The 11,554-nt window shown below is 40.7% G+C and overlaps 1 protein-coding gene across 1 annotated transcript in view; it reads left to right on the top strand.

Annotated features, from left to right (window-relative positions):
* The first annotated feature begins 6,764 nt into the window (after window positions 1–6,764).
* Window positions 6,765–11,554, top strand: part of LOC142195748 (uncharacterized) — an 88,915-nt gene continuing 84,125 nt past the window's right edge. Inside the window, exons 1-9 of the mRNA XM_075265763.1 lie at window positions 6,765–7,354; window positions 7,504–7,724; window positions 7,822–7,882; window positions 7,972–8,067; window positions 8,303–8,467; window positions 9,224–9,349; window positions 9,438–9,658; window positions 11,144–11,178; window positions 11,273–11,305. Of these exons, the coding sequence (XP_075121864.1) occupies window positions 6,824–7,354; window positions 7,504–7,724; window positions 7,822–7,882; window positions 7,972–8,067; window positions 8,303–8,467; window positions 9,224–9,349; window positions 9,438–9,658; window positions 11,144–11,178; window positions 11,273–11,305 (1,489 nt within the window). The 5' untranslated portion in view covers window positions 6,765–6,823. The remainder of the gene's footprint in view (window positions 7,355–7,503; window positions 7,725–7,821; window positions 7,883–7,971; window positions 8,068–8,302; window positions 8,468–9,223; window positions 9,350–9,437; window positions 9,659–11,143; window positions 11,179–11,272; window positions 11,306–11,554) is intronic.

Here is an 11,554-nt window from a genome sequence, read left to right as displayed (position 1 = left end):
AACAATTGTAAAATAGTGATTAATAGAGGGCGGGCGGGAGGGAAATGCTTCATCCAGGTCTTGTGATGAGAAAGAGGATGAAGGTGGATGAGACAGGAAGTTACATCTATTCCTAAACTCCTCCCTCCCTACAGTAACACACTAAGCACTACATATTCCTAAAGCTGAATATACACAGATATACCGTTAAAGCTGAACCATTCTGTATAAATCTACACAACTACTGCACAAAGAAGAAACTGCAGGAGTTATTGGTTTCCCCATCCCAAAGTCATGTCCCCCTTTGCCGATGGCTCCGGGGGTGTCTGTAGTAGTATAGTAGGACCACCTACCTGAAATCCAGGTTATACTGAATCCTTTAAAGTTGAATATACTGAATTCTTTACCTTACTTCCTATACTGAATTGTTTACCATAGTACTATACATAATTCTGCTCCTCCTGCTCTATAACTTGCACTCTGTAGGTTCACTGTATAGGTGCACTATAAAAGTAGTACAGTTTTGCATTTTCAATATAAAAATCATACTTTCAATGATCCATAGTTTTTTGCCATCTGCATTTTAATATCTGAGTTTAGTTTTTATTGGCACTTGTCCCATTGAAACTACTTATATTTTCTTTCTAATTGCTCATCTCAGCAAAAAATACCTTTACATATTCTCCTTTAAGCATTTTAGCTGTCAGTTCTCAGGAGATTTTCTAATGAGGTTTCACAATACCTCCCATGTTTTAATAAATGCTAACAAGGTCAGGTTAGGGAACATAATTATTTCTAATTAATCATATTTTCATAAGACCTGTCTATTTTGACAAATTGATAGAATTCATAAGGCCTCTAGCTGCCATGGAAACTGATCGACTTCACCGTCACCCCTTTTATTGTCCAACCTCTCAGGCCCCATGGTCTATTAAACATGGCATCCAAGGAGATAAACAACTGGCAGTTGAGCTACCTTGGCCATGTTAGTAAAGGGTCAACAGTGGGGTTGAGTCGATCTTGAGATTTCAGGATCGATTTTAAAATCCCATTTTATTTCCCAGCTGATCCCAATCCTGATCGTGAAATTTGCTCGATTGCCGATCGGCATCTGATCTTTACTGATCCCGATCGCTTGACCCTATTAATGATATATACATGATTAGGGTTGAGCCGATCTTGAGATAACCTCTGACCTTTGATCCCGGAAAAGATCGGGATCAGAATTCCAATCGCGATCGTTTAATTTACTCGAGCTCCAATCGGAATCCGATCTTTTCCGATCCTGATCGCTCAACCCTAGTCAACAGTATTATACTATTGACTGAGGATGTACCCGTGCCATCTCCATGCCATATTGTGCACGTACAGAACTTTGCGCTAGCTACATATCACCATAAATGTATGGCAGATACTATCAGGATGTTTAGAGGATTTTCTAGCAAATGACAAAATTATGCACGTCATAAAAGTGTCATGATCAGTGATGGTTCTGTAATGCCAGGTTCACACAGGGTTTTTTGGACCAGATTTTGACGTAGAATCCGCTTCAAAATCTGGATCAAAAACCCACCTCCTATTGAATTCAATAGGTTACTTTTTCCGCTTGCGGAAAAAAAAAGAAGCAACATGCCCTTTCTTCAGGTGTAATCTGCTGCAGAGGCCTGTGGTGCGAACACTCCCTCCCGACTAGGCCCATTCATTTGGGCCTAATCCGGAGCGGAATGCCGCAACTGGGTGCCAGTGCATTGCAGACCACCTCAAAATCTGGTCCAAAACCCCCCAGTGTGAACCCAGCATAACTATAACCATCACAGAGAAGGCAGGTTGCACACATGGTCATGGTTTATTTTCGCTGAATGCTAAAAAATGGAAACCCCAAACAGCCAAAATGGAAATATATGTCTATTCTAATGGTAGGGAATAAAAAGATGAATTTGCTATGTGCCTCCTACTGGTGAAGGATGTTATTATCTTTGTCTCATTATATGTGATTAATATGATTGATATGATATCTTGTGATATTGATCTTGTCTAAACTGGCTTCTCTGTATGTAGAAATATGTTTAATGTTAATACTAGTCCATAGCACTGCAGACTCTAGAAGTCTCAATGTAAATATCAAGCATTTGTGAGATATTTCTGTATAGCATTATTTTGTGATTACTAGATTAAGCCATTGTGCCTCTTCTTCTGTACAGCGCAACATTTTCAGTAGGTGTGGAAAAAAGGGCCAGAAAGTTCGAATGCTTTCAAAAATACAAGTGATAGTTTATTTTTGTCAATTTAAATGCTAAGTACATGAAAAAAGAGAAATGTAAATCTCATCAATATTTGGTGTGACCCGTCAGTTCTTAGTACACTTGCAGACAGTTTTGAAATATCTTGGCATGGAGGTGGTTCCAGATATCTTGGTGCACTAAGCACAGATTCTTTGTGGATTTAGGGATGCTCAAATCCTTCTCACTTTTTCATGTTATGCCAGACAGACTAGATGATGTTCTGTGGGGTGCCATCACTTCCAGGACTCCTCCAAAGGACAGTCATGCCAAATATTGATGGGGTTTAAGATAAGATAAGATAATCCTTACGTAGTCTCACAGTCGGTAAATTTCAGTATGTTACAGCAGCATATTACTACAGATACAGGATAATAAAACAGTAATATACACTCACCGGCCACTTTATTAGGTACACCTGTCCAACTGCTCGTTAACACTTAATTTCTAATCAGCCAATCACATGGCGGCAACTCAGTGCATTTAGGCATGTAGACATGGTCAAGATAATCTCCTACAGTTCAAACCGAGCATCAGTATGGGGAAGAAAGGTGATTTGAGTGCCTTTGAACGTGGCATGGTTGTTGGTGCCAGAAGGGCTGGTCTGAGTATTTCAGAAACTGCTGATCTACTGGGATTTTCACGCACAACCATCTCTAGGGTTTACAGAGAATGGTCCGAAAAAGAAAAAACATCCAGTGAGCGGCAGTTCTGTGGGCGGAAATGCGTTGTTGATGCCAGAGGTCAGAGGAGAATGGCCAGACTGGTTCGAGCTGATAGAAAGGCAACAGTGACTCAAATAGCCACCCGTTACAACCAAGGTAGCCAGAAGAGCATCTCTGAACGCACAGTACGTCGAACTTTGAGGCAGATGGGCTACAGCAGCAGAAGACCACACCGGGTGCCACTCCTTTCAGCTAAGAACAGGAAACTGAGGCTACAATTTGCACAAGCTCATCGAAATTGGACAATTGAAGATTGGAAAAACGTTGCCTGGTCTGATGAGTCTCGATTTCTGCTGCGACATTCGGATGGTAGGGTCAGAATTTGGCGTCAACAACATGAAAGCATGGATCCATCCTGCCTTGTATCAACGGTTCAGGCTGGTGGTGGTGGTGTCATGGTGTGGGGAATATTTTCTTGGCACTCTTTGGGCCCCTTGGTACCAATTGAGCATCGTTGCAACGCCAAAGCCTACCTGAGTATTGTTGCTGACCATGTCCATCCATTTATGACCACAATGTACCCAACATCTGATGGCTACTTTCAGCAGGATAATGCGCCATGTCATAAAGCTGGAATCATCTCAGACTGGTTTCTTGTACATGACAATGAGTTCACTGTACTCCAATGGCCTCCACAGTCACCAGATCTCAATCCAATAGAGCATCTTTGGGATTTGGTGGAACGGGAGATTCGCATCATGGATGTGCAGCCGACAAATCTGCGGCAACTGTGTGATGCCATCATGTCAATATGGACCAAAATCTCTGAGGAATGCTTCCAGCACCTTGTTGAATCTATGCCACGAAGAATTGAGGCAGTTCTGAAGGCAAAAGGGGGTCCAACCCGTTACTAGCATGGTGTACCTAATAAAGTGGCCGGTGAGTGTATTACAGAAGTAGACACACATAAGCTGAGAGGAGAAGATGTACTAGGAGTCCGTAGCAGCTAAGAAAGAGAAGAAAGAAGGAAAGTCACGGTAAAATGGCCGCTTGCACAGTATTGTTAGCGCCATTTTCCCATGACCTGTGCGCCTGCTCTGCTAGAAGTTATGAGCCTGTGTTGGAAGAAGACATTGAACATGACGTGGCGGACGAAGAAGGAGGCGGCGTTTGGAGACACTTCTCTGGCAGCGGTGGGGACGCCCTCATCGCTGTTTGAGCGCTGGGGCCCGCCCCCATCGCTGTGGGATAACTAATTTGCATACCGGTAAACAACAGTATTTCTAAGGAATGGTGGGCGGAGACCACATCTAAAGGTAAGAGGCAAATAGCCTTTCTAAAGGCTATTCCGACGTCTTATCCACAAAAAAAAAGTTTTAATGGTAGAATCCCTTTAAAGAAATGCATATGTAGGTTCACTTAGTTGCTGAGAGTCTGTAAGTAGAGACCCCAAACAGGAAGGAGAATGAAGCAGTTATGACACTCTACTAGTGGTGTACATGCAGTAATAGGGTGTGCAGGGTGTAGGTGAGTCGCCCCGGCTCGGCCTATGTAGATTCACGGTGCGAGCAGGCCCGACACCGGGGGCGGCAGCGCCTTGAAAAAGGGGAGTTTTAAGCAAAAATGGATTAAAGAAAAATAAAGAAAAATAAAAGTTTGTCGTGACGCCAGTTGGGGTTTCAGCTTGAGGTGAAGCCGGGCACTGTAGATAGGGCCTCTGGGAATAGGTGGTGATGCAGTGCCAGATGTTATACCCTCCCCAACCAGGGCAGGTCCCAGGGCCAGATGATATAGGTGAGGAAGGGATGATTTCCAGGAGGAGTAACAGAGGATCGATGAAAGAATACAGTCCAGACAGGGGTTAACCAAACACTTACAGTTTACTTCTGTAGTCAGCAGGAGATAACAGATGTTACAAGAGGATTCACCTTGCTCCAGTATAGTGAGATGCCAGTCTTCCCTTTTACCACTAGTATGATTCAGCCTTCCATTGCTGCTCAAACTCTCTAATAGATTTCCTCTGGTCCTGGGTTCCAGGAGCTCAAAGGTTAATTGCAACTGGGTAGATACCCCTTCTGGCAGCAGGTAACACGAGTTCTTTGGGATGCTGGATGCAGACACTCACCCCAACTCTGTATGTTACTGAGCCTCCAGGAATCCTGCATTCACTAGGCCTCAGTCCAGTGAATCTCTCAATTTTCTAAGTGTTTCTCACACTAGTTAGGAATTGATGGTCCTATAACTGCAGCTCCGTGCCTGTGAGGTCTCATCTCACCTCTGCAGGTCTCCGGCCTCCTGTGCTATCACACCATGAGGCTGCAGCATACCCTGCACCTCAACACACCTGCTCCTCTCTCCTACACACTCTTGCACCCTCTGAACTGGAACTGAAAAAGAGAGAGACCCTCTTCCAGTCTGTAGCTCCACCCCTTTTCTTAAAGAGATAATGGCTGTGGAACTTTGTGTATGCTAATAGGTTGACTGGATCTCACTATACCTTCACAGTACACAGTATAGATCACATAAGATGACATTTGTAGTGACCCACTCTGTGGGGCGCTACATAGGCGCAAATCCAAGTTCCAAATACATATAATACAAAATTAAACCAAACCTGACTGCGTGCATGGGAGCCTTCCAATTCTCTTCTAACATGTGATGTTGGGAGGAATGAAGGACAGGGCATGTTGAATCTTATTATGACTGATCCTTTCAATTATCTGTTGACAAGGAATTACCTGAGGTGTCTGACAGTAACTTACTGCCCTCTTCCCATTGAGAACACATATACAGTACTTGGTCAAGCCATTGTGTATAGTGAAGTTGATATGAATAGTTGTTTGAATAAAGCTCACAGAGTACAGAGAGTGGACGGGAACCTTTAGAGACGGAAGTTGTGCAGTATTCCTGCTACTCATTAGCAAAAAGTTGAGAGATTAACCCAGGTTAGTCTACTCTCCCCATAGTAGTTGCATGGTCTGCCTTCATGCTACATAGACATCTATACCCTCTTGCTATTACTTGCAACGTCCATTATGAGTGGCATTGTAATGTGTTAGTTTTGGTGTTTGGTAGATCTAGCAAACATTGGGCATCATAGATCATGTACCACCATTCATTGCATGTCAGAATATGCACATAGCTGATATTTTTTCCAGATACAGTTTGAAAAGGCAAGTAATAGTCATATAGACATAGCATAGCTCAAGGATTTAGACTAATACAGCACAATGGACTGTGAATATCAAAAGGAAGACAGTATATCTATTCTGATCTAAATATATTGTACAGTTAGATGTACATCTATATATGCCCTATTGTCATTGCCAGAAATTTGTCTTGTGCTCTTTACTTATTTGATTCAATATTGGTAGAATTCTTAGATTTATTCTAGTTGTTACATAAACAATACTCTCGGGAAGTTTCTGCAAGTCCTATAGATAGATGTCTTCAATTAATAATTTTCTATTGTCATGAAAGCCGACATACTGTACACTGATAACATACCCTAATGATCATGGGAATGTTGCAATGAAGCCCTTGAGGTTTTTTGCTTTAGTTTAGTATATCAAAAGAAAATACAATATGATTGATAGAAAATGACGGAAATAATTCTTAATATCATTCATGTAGATGTAAGATAATAGATGGCTTAGATTGAGTAGCATAAGCACAGTAATATTTCTCATAGGTGTGATCAGATAATCAGATGGATGGGTGGATGCCAATCTTGCCAAACCCACTATTGCATTAAACTGGGCTCTTGACACCCAGGCAACCAAGCCCAAATTTTCAAGCAGATAAAAAGACAGTCTGCCCTTGCTCAGTGCAAAGGGGCCCACTCTCCTCAGCTTATCTGTTCTCTTAGTTCCCTTTCAACTTCATTTTTCAGAATCCGTTATGGCTTACATGCAAAGGCAAAGTGGTGGTAGTATTAGTGGTGGTGGTGGAGGACACAGGGGATTTAGTAGCTGCTCAGTTGGTGGAGGAAAATCGGGTTCTCGTTCCGGTTCCGGATCAAGAAGTCTATATAATCTTGGTGGAACAAAGAAAACAGCAATAAGTGCAACCAGCGTTCACATTGGGGGAGGCCATGGTGGTGCAGGAGGATTCGGAGGTGGTGCTGCAGGAGGATTTGGTGGTGGTGCAGGAGGATTCGGTGGTGCAGGAGGATTCGGTGGTGGTGCAGGAGGAGGATTTGGTGGTGGTGCAGGAGGAGGATTTGGTGGTGGTGCAGGAGGATATGGTGGACATGGAGGTGACCCTGGTTTCCCTGTTTGCCCACCTGGTGGAATTCAGAATGTTACCATCAACCAAAGCCTTCTGCAGCCAATAAATGTGGATATAGATCCAAATATTCAAAAAGTTAAAACTGAAGAAAGGGAACAGATCAAAACCCTCAACAACAAATTTGCAACTTTCATTGACAAGGTAAGATAAAGCTTAATGTTTGCAAATTTTGTAACTTTATTAGGTATATATAATCATTCATGATCGAAACTGCTTTATAATGAAATGATACTTAGCTGTTTCTTATCTTTGGTCTCATGGTATAAACATACCTTGTGTTTCATTATTAGGTTAGATTCTTGGAACAACAAAACAAAGTCCTAGAAACAAAATGGCGCCTCTTGCAAGAACAAGGGTCAACAGGTGGAGGTAAAAAAGCTAGCTTGGAGCCTCTTTTTCAAAACTTTATTAGCGGTATGAAGAAACATCTTGAACGTATAATAAGCGAGAAAAGCCGTCTAGAGACTGAACTGAAAAACATGCAAGAAACGGTGGAAGACTACAAGAAAAAGTAAGAAAATTGCCTTTAACTTACAGGCAAAAGATTAATGAATAAAAAAGCACATTGGACTACAATTTTAGCGCTCAATACTTTGTATTTCCTACAGATATGAAGAAGAAATTAATAAGCGTACTCAGGCAGAAAATGACTTTGTTGTGCTTAAGAAGGTAAATTGTGATTAGGAGAAGTAAAGCCTATAAACTTTCAGTAAAGTTACTGAGGCTCATTATATGAATGTATTCTCTATCCATTACAGGACGTTGATGAGGAATATATGAAAAAAGTCGAATTAGAGTGCAAAATGGAGTCACTGACAAATGAACTGGAATTCCTGAGAACTCTATATGACGCTGTAAGTCTCCTTGTTTTATAATTATTTTAATGATAAATTGGTGAATATAAACACAATACAATATGTCTCCATTGTTTAATATGTTAATTTTATATCATTGAATTGAAATAACCTAAATACAAAATGTAAATTAAAAAATAAAATAAAAAATGAATATAAAATGTGTTGTTTTTTTTTTATATATGATCTTTAATTTAGAAATATGTGAACTTTTTTTTTTTTATGTGGTTTGCAGGAACTTGCACAGACACAAGGAGGCGGCGGTGACACCTCTGTCATCCTGTCAATGGATAATAACCGTAACTTGGATTTGGATGACCTTATCAACGGCCTTAAGCATCAATATGACCAGATTGCACAGAAGAGCAAAGCTGAGGCAGAAGCATTATACGACAACAAGGTCAGTGTCATCCACCTGCTAATATATGTGAATCGAAACCCTAATCGACATATATAATTAGACTCCACCCTATACTCCTTATAGATAGATTGCCAATGCAAGTCCAAACCTAGATGAAGTGTTATGAAATATTCTATGGAGCACATATAATTTATTATAATGATATTCAATCACATCATTATTGTTACTCTTTATAGAAACTCATATTAAATAACATATAATGAGATTAAAGGGACATTCACTTAGAAATGGATGATAAAAGTAAACAGATTAATATAGTTGCCCTCACTGTCCATCAGTCTGAGACACTTTTTGTCCACGTTTTGTCATGTTTGTGCAGGATCATAGTTATTTTGCCAATATAGTTATAATGTGCATGCGCAGGTTTTTTATGGTTTCGTGATAACCACAACACTAAACAAATCCTGTACTCTGCGCTACATAGACGACTATGCTAATAACATCAATATTCTATAATCGGTTATCAACCTCTGCATTAGTATATTAATAATGGACTCTTATAGTAAATACTAAGATGCTTATATCACGTTCTCTATATCTGAACAGGCAAGTATATGTTATATTATCGTTACGTCCATTTTTACCAGACTGCTTTATCAAATTAAAATACAGAAATAACAATATATACAAGTTGCCTAACATATTTTCCTAGTTGAAAAAAATGGTAAATAATAATTTTGTAAAATTAGAGTTTCCAGTCTCTTCCTGACGTTGACTTTTCTCTTTTGATATTAGTATCAGCAATTGCAAGCTGCCGCTGGAGCGCAAGGCGATCACATAAAGAGCTCAAAGAACGAAGTTTCAGACCTGAATCGTAAGATCCAGAAGCTAAAGGCTGAGATTGAGGCTGTCAAGAAGCAGGTTGGTCTAGCTGGCTAGAATTGATGGCTGAATCTGAACTAAGAGACTTCATTAGGAACTGATAAAATAATGAACTTCATTTTAATAGATTGCAGCTCTCCAGACCTCCCTTGCTGATGCTGAGCAACGTGGTGAACTTGCTCTCAAAGATGCCAAAGAGAAGTTGGCTGGACTTGAAGAAGCAGTGCAAAAGGCTAAGGAAGACCTGGCCCGTCAACTGCGTGACCTCCAGGAGCTCATGAGTGTGAAACTTGCCCTTGATATTGAAATTGCCACCTACAGAAAACTGTTGGAAGGAGAGGAGGGCAGGTCAGTTTCATGTGGTAGAAAAGAAGTCTGTAAAATATTCATACAGTGATCTTTCAAATTACAAAGGCCTGAAGTTACAATGTTTTCTGCATACAATGATCTTTTTTGAATCATTGTTACTTGAAACCAGACACAACATACAGTGCTTAGCTGGATGTTCCTACAAATCATGTTCATGTCACTGGTAAACCCCTGTATTAGTGATTACCCCTGTATTAGTGATTAGTTGACTAGAAGCGCCCCCTATGGGTGCTGTACTTCTGTATTTCTCTTTAGCTGTGCCAGCAGGAGCAGATCCTTTGGACACCAGATGAGAGTGCTGTTATCTTTTTAGGTACATTGTATTTATTCTTCTTGACCCCCAAAAACCAGCAGAGAAAGCAATTTAAGGTTTCCTGCTGCTTTTTCTGACTCGAATGAACAAGAATTTGCTCTATGACTGAATTCTGTGTTATGAAATTCATTTTAATTATCTAATATCTTAATTAATAATCTTCATTTCTTCAGATTTTTGTGACTTTTTGGGATCCTTGGAACCAATTATTATTTTTCCATAGAGTTTTGGTCTTGCGTTATGGTTTCAACTTAGAATGGCTTTCCCAGAACCAATTAATATCGTAACTTATGGAACACCTCTATATGTTAAAAGGGGATACCTAATGACTCCTATGCACTGCTAGGCTATATGGAAGTCTGTCAGCAGGGGAATTGGTATTGAATTAATTACAGTATCTGGTAGAGCGGCTTCTAAATTTTCCAAAGGGGTATTTCTTCTCCTTCTGGGGCTTCAGTCTCTACTCTAGATAACTTCACTTAGCCACCACCCAACTCCATCCCCAATTGCTTAAGTGACATCTCCAACTTTGTCTGTAGTTAGGGGCAATTATTTAGAGCAGAGGGTTAAGCCCCAGCAGGAGAAGAAAAACCCCTAAAGTCCTTTTCAACTAATTTGCACAAGAATAAATAAGTAATATTCATAAAAATGGAGTAGTGATGCAGAATAAAAATAAAGCATCTTTGGAAAGTGTAAAGCTCACCCTACAAGGTGCTATCATCATTTTCCTACTGACAGACAGAATTTAACATTTCTCTCGGAGTGTCTTACACTTACAGAGACTTCATCAAAACATGTATTACATGGTTGTCTATTCATTTCAAGGACTGCCATGTTGCGACTTTCCCCTGTAAAATCTACTGTTTGCTTGTAGGACAGGAGTACAATCTGGTGTCATCAGCTTGTTGCATGGGGGGGGGGGGGGGCATTCTGAAAGGGGCTGTCTCTTATTGGTCAACCTCTTAAGTTACATTGGTCCTTGATTGAACCACAACATAGAACATCAGGCTAAGTGATTGTATACACTTGATAGAAATTTAAAGTGCATGTAATCCATGTTACCAACCGGATATGATCTCAACTTGTTTCATATTATGAATTCTCTTCAAAGACACTGAAACCTGAACCTTCCCATTTTCTTGTTCTTTCAGAATGTCTGGAGAGATTTCCAACCAAGTCAGCATCTGTAAGTACATCTCACCATTGTGACTAAAGAAATGCAATTATTGTATTAAAATAATGAATTATATGTAACCCATGTCTCTTATTCTAAAATCTAGCTGTTGTTGGCGGAAGTACAAGCATCTCTGGTGGTGCAGGAGGAGCAGGAGGATTAGGCCTGGGAGGAGCAGGAGGATTTGGCGCTGGAGGAGCAGGAGGATTTGGCATGGGAGGAGCAGGAGGATTTGGCGCTGGAGCAGGAGGATTTGGCGCTGGAGCAGGCAGTGGTGGTCAGTTTGGTGCCTCTCAGGGAAGCAGCAGCTACAGCCAATCTGGGGGCAAAAGCTCAGTGGCTGTATCAAAAACATTATCGACTTCCAAGAGGACGACATATTAAAATG

Source organism: Leptodactylus fuscus, chromosome 2, assembly GCF_031893055.1.
Source record: "Leptodactylus fuscus isolate aLepFus1 chromosome 2, aLepFus1.hap2, whole genome shotgun sequence".
Classification (NCBI taxonomy): Eukaryota; Metazoa; Chordata; class Amphibia; order Anura; family Leptodactylidae; genus Leptodactylus; species Leptodactylus fuscus.
Note: the sequence above shows the minus strand (reverse complement) of the source record. Positions and strands in the feature narration are given on the sequence as shown.